The sequence below is a fragment of the Doryrhamphus excisus genome, linkage group LG8 (assembly GCF_037039965.1).
Source record: "Doryrhamphus excisus strain RoL-2023G ecotype Guam linkage group LG8, RoL_Dexc_Guam_v1.1, whole genome shotgun sequence".
NCBI lineage: Eukaryota > Metazoa > Chordata > Actinopteri > Syngnathiformes > Syngnathidae > Doryrhamphus > Doryrhamphus excisus.
The window spans coordinates 7,785,178-7,797,170 of NC_136364.1; the positions used below are offsets into that span (position 1 = coordinate 7,785,178).

The window sequence follows — 11,993 nt, forward strand, 5'->3', positions numbered from 1 at the left end:
AGGCAGACTATTCAACATGAGATATAATGGTGTACCTAATGTAGTGGTCAGGGAGAGTGTGCAGTAGTTGTGTATGGTCAAATAAATGACTGGTTATTAGTGTGTATTAAAGGGACGTACCCCAGTTTCTCTTGAACGCTGCCTGCACATTGCAGCTGATTGTGCAGCGCTACGCTTGAACACTCGCTACGCATTCATCAGCACGCCGCTCGCTGTTATTCGGCGCAGTCAGCTGAACATCGTTGCCGCGCATCTTCCTCCTATTTATTTGATTTTACCCCACATTAAGCAGCGAGATGGCGGCGCTGCGTCATCTGCAGACTCTCTTCTTGTGCGCTCCTCTCATCGATGGTAATAAATCTCTTATTTACATTAATCGCTTGTTGATCCACCTTGCCAGTTGGCTGGCCACCGCTCCTGTCCTCCTCCTATTGATATTCTCAACGTAGCCGCCCACACTTGCAAGAATCAATAGCCCGCAAGGAGCGTTTTCTTGGCCTCCAAAAATGATAACGCTTGCATTCCATGCAGCGGTGCTCACGACTCTTCTGGAGTGAAGCTACGTGGATGGCTTGCTTGTCCGTGCTCGGCTGGTCTCAGAACTCCAATGATTTTACAGTAATGTGCGAAAACAAGTCCAAAATCAGCTTTTGTTCTCTGAGAGTTTCTATCTCTTAAGGGGCCGTATCGAGTGGGGTGCCTCCATATGTTAAGTCTCAAGCAGTGTGCAGGGGAAATCTGCATCCTTTTCCTGTTGGCCGACACGCTCCGATTCTGCAGAACTCGATTCATTTTTAATACCCGACACAAGTTGGCCCATGTGTCCCAGGTCAAGGGTCATGTGTGTTTCTTTGCAGCACTCAACAGTCAATCAATGGCAACGCAAGGATAGCCATTGATGTTATTGACTTTGAAGGGTCGGCCCATAGATTTTAAATGATATTCATTCATTTTCTACCGCTTATTCCTCACGAGGGTCGCAGGGGTGCTGGAGCCTATCCCAGCTGTCTTCGGGCGAGAGGCGGGGTACACCCTGGACTGGTCGCCAGCCAATCACAGGGCACATATAGACAAACAACCATTCACACTCACATTCATACCTATGGGCAATTTGAAGTCGCCAATTAGCGTAGCATGTTTTTGGAATGTGGGAGGAAACCGGAGTACCCGGAGAAAACCCACGCATGCACGGGGAGAACATGCAAACTCCACACAGAGATGGCCGAGGGTGGAATTGAACCCTGGTGTCCTAGCTGTGAGGTCTGCGCACTAACCACTAGACCGCCGTGCCGCCTTTAAATGATATATGAAGTGAAAATGTATTTGTATAGCACCTTGCATCATCCCAGTGATGCCCAGGTGCTTCACAAGACACATCAGAACAGGGTCAAATGAAAATACAGCATCAAAAACACCAGCAGTGATCACATGACAAACGCCAATCTGCATAAAAACTGATACCTCCGTGATAGACTGTAGCGCAGATGGAAGGCAGGTCCAAAGCTTGGGGGCAAAGGTAGCATAATATTGATCCTACGCTGCCAATCCAATTTTCATAACTCGCCCTCGGGACTCCCAAGGTTGTGTGCTGAGCCCTGGATTGGCTCGCCACGGTTAAAAGATCAGCCGCGTATGCTGGAGCAAAACCATTGATGAACTTGAACACAAGCAGGAGGACTTTAAAATGTACTGGGAGCCAATGGGAGAGAAAAGCGAGCAGCTGCCTTTTGTACCAAGTGGAGCCTGCGGAGGCGGGACCGGTTTACTCCGGTATAGAGGGCATTACAATAATTGAGCCTCCAGCTAATTGAAAGCATGAGTAGCTTTTTCAAGGTCCACTCCTTCACCTTTGCCAAGAGCTTGAAGTGGGACAGACGTGCTCTGACAAACCGACAAACTTAAAGGCTCCTTGAAAGGTCAACTTATATATTCTTTGTTCTACTTTGTTCCATTTTTGGAAACAAACGCTAAATTTTCAAAAATGACATTTATAGTTGATGGCACCAGTCATGACGAGCTCTATTTTCCAGAGGTGACGTTATGGCGGTGACACCTCTCAGATAAAGTAGAGGAAACAAAGGCAAAGGCCATTCTATGTAGATGGCCATTCTATGTAGATGGTGGACTTGATTCAGTATATTTTTCATCAAAATAGTCTTGCCAAAACTTTGTGTTGCTGCTGAATGTTCATAATATCCCAGTCATAGCATCAGTTTATTTTCTTTTCCAAAAGAGGAAGGTTTGAGACAACAGTGATCATTTCACTAATGACTGCTATGAAGGAAGACCTCAACAAGTGTGTTGTCATGTCTTTGGGTCAAAGACATTAATAATTCATACGTTTCTTAAGTTAGTTAAAATGAAAGTAATAAATAGCTAAAAGTTCTAATAAATATTGATAAAAACGCTAAGGTTAAAAAGTTAACAGAGTGAGACATCTTCTCTAGAAAGTATCGTTTTGGGCCACTAGAGAGTGAGTGCTCTCGTATATAGACAAGCTTTGTCGTTTTCTCTCAGTGAAAAGCAGGCTGGCCTCTCGACAGAAACGAAACGGGAAAACCTCATAAACACGCTGAAAGTTGCTCTAAACGCTTGTTTCTTGGGAAATTATCGTCTTTGTAAGTATATTGGTGTATAAAGCACTTACATTGATGCATTTTCTATTTCAAAAGTTGTACTTGTTTTGTCAAGTTTGCTAACTTCATGCTACTGCTAGTTTGTATTTACAGTTGGTGTACGTGTGTTAGCTAACTATTAGCTGATGTGTGTTTAGCCTCCAACATGAGCAGTATTGGAATTTTATTTTATTTTTTAATTTTTACTTATTTTTACAAGAAAGCTTCATAAAGCAAGAAAAGCAAGCCTAGTATGCAGAGTTTTCTTCATTGGTTTGCTAGCTGTCTAGCAGCATACAGACACGTGTTGTTTGGACAGCAGTCTTGTACATGACTTGTTTACATACTGTCTTCTAATCACTGTTCCATGATAGCGACAAGACTGTAAAGCATTATACATCTGACAGAAACATCTTTTCACCCACATAAGTATGTTTACTGTGGTGGGGAGATGAAATTCTCTGTCTCGTACACAGCTATGTTTGTTTACCTAAGTGATAGTACTCCCATTCCACTTACAGAAATGAGAATGAACAGCGTTCCCTAATACAAGCTATAGACCCGGCCCCTCCCCCTGCTGTGCTGTACTGTGAAGATATCCCCGTGTTATCACAAAGAGTGACAGCGGAGTGGGCATGCCTGGAGGCGGGTCATCGGTGGAATAAATTAAAACACACCCTTTTGGAAAGCCAAGGAAATACAGCTGGAATAGGTGCAGATTCTGAAAGATGTAGAAAGCTTTCTGTGCGGGTTATGGTGTGTAGCTGCTCTATAGGAGTCTACGACTCAATGAATATAATAGTCCCCTTTAAGCAAAGTTGATTCTACAGTTCTACGAGGTTACACTGCACTCTGTGTGTATGCTGGCAGCCCCGCCTCCACCCAATGATGACAGGGCTCAGTCCGTTCATGCCGTTGTTCTATAGAACAAACGGCAAGATTGTTCATTTTAATTTCATGTGTGATTAATTCATTTATTGTCTAGTGTCCATGTGAAATCGTGTTTTAATCTGTCGAGATCCTGTGTCAGGTGACGTGTCATATGACGTGATGACTGATTTCGAGGTTGGATGTGATTGTGTAACGGTCGGGACTCTGCTGGTTCCAGGCTATGAACCCTGTTCATCTTGAATGCTATCCCGCACATAACGTCAAACGTTGGATGAGTTCATGTTGTTTCTTCACCGTTTCCACCGACTGTTGTTCACATGGCAAAAACCCTATCGATTTTGTGGCTCTGTGGGGTCAAATGTCAGAAATAAGCTCTGAGTGGTCGCCACTCAATTCGCCGCTCATCTTCAGAATCCTTTCTTATTTCAAAACAAAGCAAACAAGACTTGTATTGATTTTGAAAGCTGCTTAGCAGAAAGCGTGTGAGGCGGATCGGGTGAAAGTAAAAAGCAGCAGCTTATATAAATGTATATAGAGTTTACAGTACAGTATACAGTACACCCACCCAGGGAGCAATTAGTGGGGAAGATGTTTTGAAGACTATTATTACTCACCACACACAAAAGCAAAGACATATAAAGGCTCCCAATTTCATGAAAACACATTTTCATTTACAAACGTGCTCACTTTGACTTCCTGCTTTTTTTAAACAGCCCAGTGAATGTTTCATTTGTTTATACAGCGTCACCATCTCAGGACGGGCAGACGCCGCTTTCAGCACGCATCATCGTAAAAACACATCACCATCAAACTCCTTCATACTGTAGTACTCGTGCTTTCATAAGCTGTTATACTGTAGTATTCATGTATTCATAAGCTCTTATGCTGTAGTATTCATGCCTTATTACTGTAGTACTCATGCTTTCATAAGCTGTAATACTGTAGTACTCGTGCTTTCATAAGCTGTTATACTGTAGTATTCATGTATTCATAAGCTGTTATACTGTAGTATTCATGTCTTATTACTGTGGTGCTCAAGTCTTTCATAAGCTGTAATACTGTAGTATTGAAGCCTTAATACTGTAGTATTCGCGCTTTCTTAAGCTGTAATAGTATTCATGCCTTATTACTGTGGTACTCATGCTTTCATAAGCTGTAATACTGTAGTATTCATGCCTTATTACTGTGGTACTCGTGCTTTTATAAGCTGTAATACAGTAGTATTCATGCCTTATTACTGTGGTACTCAAGTCTTTCATAAGCTGTAATAGTGTAGTATTGAAGCCTTAATACTGTAGTATTCGTGCTTTCTCAAGCTGTAATAGTATTCATGCCTTATTCCTGTGGTACTCATGCTTTCATAAGCTGTAATACAGTAGTATTCATGCCTTATTACTGTGGTACTCAAGTCTTTCATAAGCTGTAATACAGTAGTATTCATGCCTTATTACTGTGGTACTCAAGTCTTTCATAAGCTGTAATAGTGTAGTATTGAAGCCTTAATACTGTAGTATTCATGCTTTCATAAGCTGAAATAATGTAGTATTCCTGCCTTAATATTGTAATACTCTTGCATTCATAAGCTGTTATACTGTAGTATACATGCCTTATTACTGTGGCACTCGTGCTTTTATAAGCTTTAATACAATAGTATTCATGCCTTAATACTGTAGTATTTATGCTTTCATAAGCTGTAATACTGTAGTATTCATGCCTTATTACTGTGGTACTCAAGTCTTTCATAAGCTGTAATAGTGTAGTATTGAAGCCTTAATACTGTAGTATTCGTGCTTTCTCAAGCTGTAATAGTATTCATGCCTTATTCCTGTGGTACTCATGCTTTCATAAGCTGTAATAATGTAGTGTTCATGCCTTAATACTGTAGTAATGTAATACTGTAGTATTCATGCTTCAATACTGTAGTACTCATGGTTTTAATAAGCTGTAATACTGTATTATTCATGCTTTAGTGCTGTAGTATTTGTGGTTTCATAAGCTGTAATACTGTAGTATTCATGCTTTAATACTGTAGTAATGTAATAATGTAGTATTCATGCAGCAATACTGTGGTACTCATGGTTTTAATAAGCTGCAATGCTGTAGTATCCATGCCATTACACTTTAGTAGTCTTGGTTTCATAAGATGTAATGCTGTAGTATTCATGTTTTAATGCTATTGAATACTGTAGTATGCATGTTTTCATAAAGTATAATACTTTAGTATTAATTGTTAAACAATGAACAATACTGTAGTATTCATGGTTTAATAAAGTATACTCCTGTTTAGCATAATACTGCAATAATCATCATCATCATCATAATTAGATGGGCTACAGTTGTGACCAGAGCTCGCATCAAACAAAAACTCTAATCTGAATCCCTGACATCACTTCCTGTTCACACGTCAGGAAGACATTTATTGCAACACAAGTCTATATTATATCTTAAACGTCTTATTGTCTCTTCTTTTATTACTATATTGGGTAATAGGAGTGTCAGGATGACTATAGGGATGTTATTTCATGTCGAAAGAGCTCTAATCATGTTTTTGTTTTGTTTTTCATTTTTCTTCCTGATTACGGAGTCGCCGCAGCGGATCTTTTTGATCCGTCTACTGATTTTGGCTTGGATGCCCTTCCTGACGAATACCAATGATGCTTACTAGTGGAGATTCGAACCTGGGGCGTTTGCTCCTCAGTCCAGAACATTGAGCGAGCTGTAATCATATTAAAACTCATATATAGAGAGTTGTATAGAGGTTTTCTATGCTCTAACGTACATACATACTGCAAGTAAGAATCCTACTTTGTGGAAATTCAGTCATCACAGTCGGGTGCGGACCCAATGATCTGCCATAAAAGAGGGATTTTTGTATTTTTAGCGGTACCGTTGGTGTTTTCAGATGTTTTTTATCACATAGTGAGAGTTGGGTCCAAACACAGGGGTTTTTGCAGTTGTGTAAAAGCAGCATAGCGCTCTCGTTGTGTAGAGCATCAAATGAGTGCATTGGACACACAAATACACACACACACACACACACACACACAGTCAGAAAGTTGAATCCCTGGAATGAAATCCCAAAATGAGGACATTGTTGGACGTCTTTTAATGAGCCAAATAAGTAAAAAGTTCCCCTGTGGAACCTGTTCCCGTTCCTATTAATAGTCGGCCTCACCTGGTCCCCGAGCTGCCAAGCAGCGTCCATGAGGACAATGGAGGTCAAGGAAGGTCCAGCGATCTACGGCAATCGGGGTGGGGGGGCCGGCCCTCCGGTGCGAGCTGGACTAATGAGGCGGACAGCTGCTGCCTCCACTGACGTGTCTCTGCGGTCAAGTGTACCTGGGAGGGGGCGGGGACAATGTCACCTATGATGGGGGGCAGAGAAGCGAGGACGTGCAAACGCACACGCTGCTGTTGACTGCACTCGTCTGTCCTCACTCGACTGGGCGAGTTGGGAGAAGACCAGAGGAAGACGCCTGGACTAAGAAAGGTGATTAGGCCTCATTGACAACTTTCAGTCCGCTCAGCACCCAGCTCCAGGTCTGGTCCCTCTAATTAGAGTCTTCTCCAATGAGGGTCCAGAGAGTGGGTGAGACGCTCCGGGGGAGGAAAAGCTTGCACCCCGGAATAACCCAGACACGTCCTGACCTCTGATCCAGTGTCGGTAACGATATGCCAAGCAGGGAAGTCATTTCAAATGGCCCCCAACAACTCAGCGTGGGCGGGGCCAAAGCGGGCCAATTAGAACTGCATGGAATTTTATATGAATGCATATCCATCTCTTGCAATGTCATGGGGAAAACCCTATAGCTTTTTATGCTTATGTTGTTTTCTTTCATGATGTTTTGCCATTGCACGGCCACTGAGTGGTTAGTGCACAGGCCTCACAGCTAGGAGACCCGAGTTCAATTCCACTCTCGGTCATCTCTGTGTGGAGTTCGAATGTTCTCCCCGTGCATGCGTGGGTTTTCTCCGGCTTCTTCCCACATCCCACCAAACATGCTAGATTTATTGTTTATTGTTTATTCTTAAAATCGCAACTCTTTTTCTCATAACAATACAGCTCTTTATTTGTAATATTTTAACTTCATTCATTCATTTTCTACCGCTTTTTCCTCACGAGCCTATCCCAGCTGTCTTGGGGCGAGAGGCGGGGTACACCCTGGACTGGTCGCCAGCCAATCACAGGGCACATACAGACAAACAACCATTCACACTCACATTCATACCTATGGACAATTTGGAGTCGCCAATTAACCTAGCATGTTTTTGGAATGTGGGAGGAAACCGGAGTACCCGGAGAAAACCCACGCATGCACGAGGAGAACATGCAAACTCCACACAGAGATGGCCGAGGGTGGAATTGACCCCTGGTCTCCTAGCTGTGAGGTCTGTGCGCTAACCATTCAACCGCCGTGCCGCCCATATTTTAACTTTATTCTTCTAAATGTTTTTTTTTCATTTCTGCTGACATTTTTCAACTACTTCATCTATGTGTTTGCAAACTTAATTTGACTTTATTGACATTTTTTTTAACTTTTTTCTTGTAATATTTCAACTTTTTCTGCAAACTAATTTCACAAATAACTTAGTTTGTTTTCTTTTTCAGAATATTATTTGTTGTAAAAATACATCTTTTCTTAATACTTCAACTTTATCCTACTAAATTGAGATTACTTTTCCTGACAATTTTTCATAGATTTTTTTTCCTTGTAGATTACAACTTGTTTCTTTTAATATGTAGACAGATTTTCCCATTTTTGCATTTTCTTGTTGAATTATACTTTTAGAAGGTGCTGTGGGCTACGCTATGGACATTTTGACATTTGGGGCTGTCTTGAAATGATGAATAGAATTTAGATGATTGTCGGCTGCATGGAGAAAGAGTGGTTAGCGCACAGGACTCACAGCTGGTAGACCCGAGTTCAATTCCACCATATCTGTGTGGAGATTGCATGTTTTCTCCATGCATGGGTTTTCTTTGACTCCAAATTGTCCATATGAATGTGAGTGTGAATGGTTGTTTGTCTATATGTGCCCTGTGATTGGCTGGCCACCAGTCCAGGATGTACCCCGCCCTTCGCCCGAAGACGCCCTCGTGAGGATAAGCGGTAGAGAATGAATGAATGTTTTGCCATGGGTTTATTCCCAGCGGTGTTTGAACGCCTCATAGTTGTGGGGGGCGTATGGAAAAGAGAGGAATCGATGGCGGTGATGTCACCATGGCCACACATTGACCTCTCTTGGCGTCCGTTTGCGAGAGATGCGTTAATGCCATTCCATAAACGAAAGACATCATCCTAACGAGCCATCCCTTCCTGCCACAACCATGACCTCACGTTCTCCTCCTCCCCCCCATACAGGTGGCCAAGGTCAGTTCCCCATCACTCAGAACGTGACGGCGCTGGAGGGCGCGGCCGCCAACATGACCTGCAGGGTGGATTTCAATGACAACACCTCCCTCCAGTGGTCCAACCCCGCACAGCAGACGCTCTTCTTTGGGGACAAGAAAGGTAAGACGATAAGTCATGTCACATGATGCGTTTTTGTCAGCACTTAACAGCAACATCCGATTGAGGAGGGGTGGGCTGATGGGGCTCTAATTAGCATTTATCCGCCCTCACGACGGACGTCGCTCTGGGAGGGAAGCCGCTGGAACACGGCCAAACTCAACGATGAATTACAAGCCGGCCGAGCCAAATCCAATTTGAACGTGCGGCGCTGATAAAGTGGAACGGAGGTGAGAGGGAGTGCGCGGCCGTCCTGGAAGGGCTGGAGGTGTTCATCTGTCAGCGTGTTAGCCGCTAATGTAATGTCGTCGCCCGGATGAACCTGAGAGCAGACATAAATACTTTCTCTCGCTGACAAGTGATTGGATTTAGGAAGCCGCATGTGCTTTGTTACATTCATTCTACGTAAAGTTCACTCAATCAGAGCAGGAGGAGGCGTGTATACTGCAGTCTTTTAGAGTAGTCAGTGTACAGCTTGTGTGTATACAATACGTGGTACTCTGACTTGCTGTGATGATCTGCTCAAGGCTAGAGGCCTCATCTCCCAAAAAAGTGTTCATCAACAAACAAGTACTAGTCAGAGAGACAATTAGCTTAGTGTGTCTGGGCATGTGAGTCTTAATTCCCTTCATACTCTCAGGAGATTCCTACATGAATTCCCATTTAGTATGACTAGTCACATGCTTTCTTTAGAAGCTAGCCGTTCATGTCGTATAAATTGGTTTCCTTGCATGCAACAAACTGTGTACAATTATGATTTTTAATATAAATTCAAAATAATATATACTTACACTGTTTACACTCAAGAACTATTTGGTCCCTTTGACTCCAATTATATCATCATAATAATATTATAATACTTCAAGACATCAAATAGTTTTGGAAAAAGGGTTAGGGTTAGTTTTTAGTATAGTGAGTATTTCTTCCAACAATATTAAAACAAACATGGCTGAAGTTATACAAAAAAATGGATGTGCTGAAAGTGAAACAGAATGTGACTTTCATGAGAGGGAATGTCCACCTCTCTGCCGGCTGAGGTTGTTCCCCCAAGGGGGGGTCGGGCGGTTATCGTGGGCGTATGTTTGCATCCCGCACACGTCTCGCGGTCCAATGCTAGCGTAGCGTCTCTCACCCAAAGAAGCTTTTACAGGCTGCTGCTTTGTCTTCAACGGGCCGATGCTTTTCAAAGTAGACATAAAACAGACAGAAGAAAGCCTGGAGCTGAGCGTTCAAGATAACGTGTCTGTGGATGCGTTTTCACTTTGATATGAAATGTATCAAAGAAATAGATATTGTTGCCGTCTTCGCTGTGGGGTCACTCTTAGAAAATAGATATTTCATCACAATGATGTTTACCTGCTTAAATAAAGCATATAAAAAAAATCAACCATAAAGGGAGCCTACTATACTCTTTTTTTGTCCCTTTGTATTGAGTTGGGGCTGCACGGTGGTCTAGTGGTTAGCGCACAGACCTCACAGCTAGGAAACTCTGGTTCAATTCCACACTCGGCCATCTCTGTGTGGAGTTTGCATGTTCTCCCCGTGCATGCGTGGGTTTTCTCCGGGTACTCCGGTTTCTTCCCACATTCCAAAAACATGCTAGGTTAATTGGCGACTCCAAATTGTCCATAGGTATGAATGTGAGTGTGAATGGTTGTTTGTCTATGTGTTTCCTGTGATTGGCTGGCCACCAGTTCAGCGTGTACCCCGCCTTTCGCCCGAAGACAGCTGGGATAGGCTCCAGCACCCTCCGCGACCCTCGTGAGGATAAGCGGTACAAAATGAATGAGAATGAATGAATGTATTGAGTTGTGGACTCCTATAGAGCAGCTACACACATTAACCAGCACACAAAGCTTTCTAGTTCTTCCAGAATCTGCACCTATTTAGCTGTATTTCTTTGGATTTTGTGCTTCCTGTGAAAACAGTCTGTTTTAATGTAATCCACCCACGGCCCTCCTCCAGGCAGGCCGACTCCGCTGTGCTTAGAAGGACTTTCAATGCCGCTAGCTGCGAACCCAACTTTATAGGAGTTAATAAACGGTATAGGAGTTGATAATAAATGGCCATTTATCTTTTTTAAATGTCCGCTTTTAACATACAGCCATGTTGTATTATCAATCCGATCCAGAAGTAGAGACTGGACAGTCCCTAGTTTCTCAAGAAAAGAGGTTACTTCAAGATGTCTAAGTAGTTTCAGCATCTTAGTTTTAGGTTTTCTACAGCATCGATAACATCTAATATGTTTTGTGGGACTACCAGCATTTAAAAACTCGGGTAGAGCCACTAATTGTGGCGGGAGAAGGCTATTAGCAACCCCACTTCTTGTATGCACACGCTATAATGCTACACAGACAAGCCCTTTTGCTCCATGACTTACACAAAATAAAAACAGTTAGGACACTGATAAACTGTTACTTATTGCTTGCACTTCTGGCTCTTCCACATGACCAAGTAACGTTGGAAAGGCATCGCTAGTCTACCTGGATACTGGCCCATGTTCACAAAACAGTCCAGTGTGAAATGCCATTGACAGATTAAAATTAATTTATTTTACTTGTAGGGACTCAGGAACTCCAACCACTTGTGCCCGATGGTGGCGTCTGTGGGAATTGTAAACCGTAGCTTTCCCTTATGAGCCATTGCTAGCAATGTAAACCGAGGAGCAAAGCGCTGTCGCTCTGTGACATCACAAAGTGGCAGTTTTACCACGCCTTTTGAAACTGAGCGTTCAGAGCCATCCCAAACTTCTTTCAGGGCTCACTTCCAAATGCACAAACCTCATTATCTGAAACTATGGCATTGTTTATCATGTTTATCATGAGAATACAACATTCTAACTACATTTATAGGTTAGAAAAGTGGGAAAAGAATAATAGGTCCCCTTTAAATTAACAAAGTTCTAATTATTTTATTATTGTTATTTGTGTTTTTAATGTATTTATTATATTGTTTTAAGAAATATTGGAGCAACAAC

At 42.5% G+C, this 11,993-nt stretch overlaps 1 protein-coding gene across 4 annotated transcripts in view; it reads left to right on the forward strand.

The window, feature by feature from the left end:
* Positions 1 to 11,993, forward strand: part of LOC131134296 (cell adhesion molecule 2) — a 114,133-nt gene that overhangs the window by 85,117 nt on the left and 17,023 nt on the right. For 3 of the 4 annotated variants that reach the window (XM_058079412.2, XM_058079413.2, XM_058079415.2), the window contains one exon: positions 8,870 to 9,019. In XM_058079412.2, coding sequence (XP_057935395.2) covers positions 8,870 to 9,019 — 150 coding nt within the window. Of the gene's footprint in view, positions 1 to 2,566; positions 2,619 to 8,869; positions 9,020 to 11,993 lie in introns of those variants that run through there. The other variant, XM_058079414.2, reaches the window with a different exon arrangement.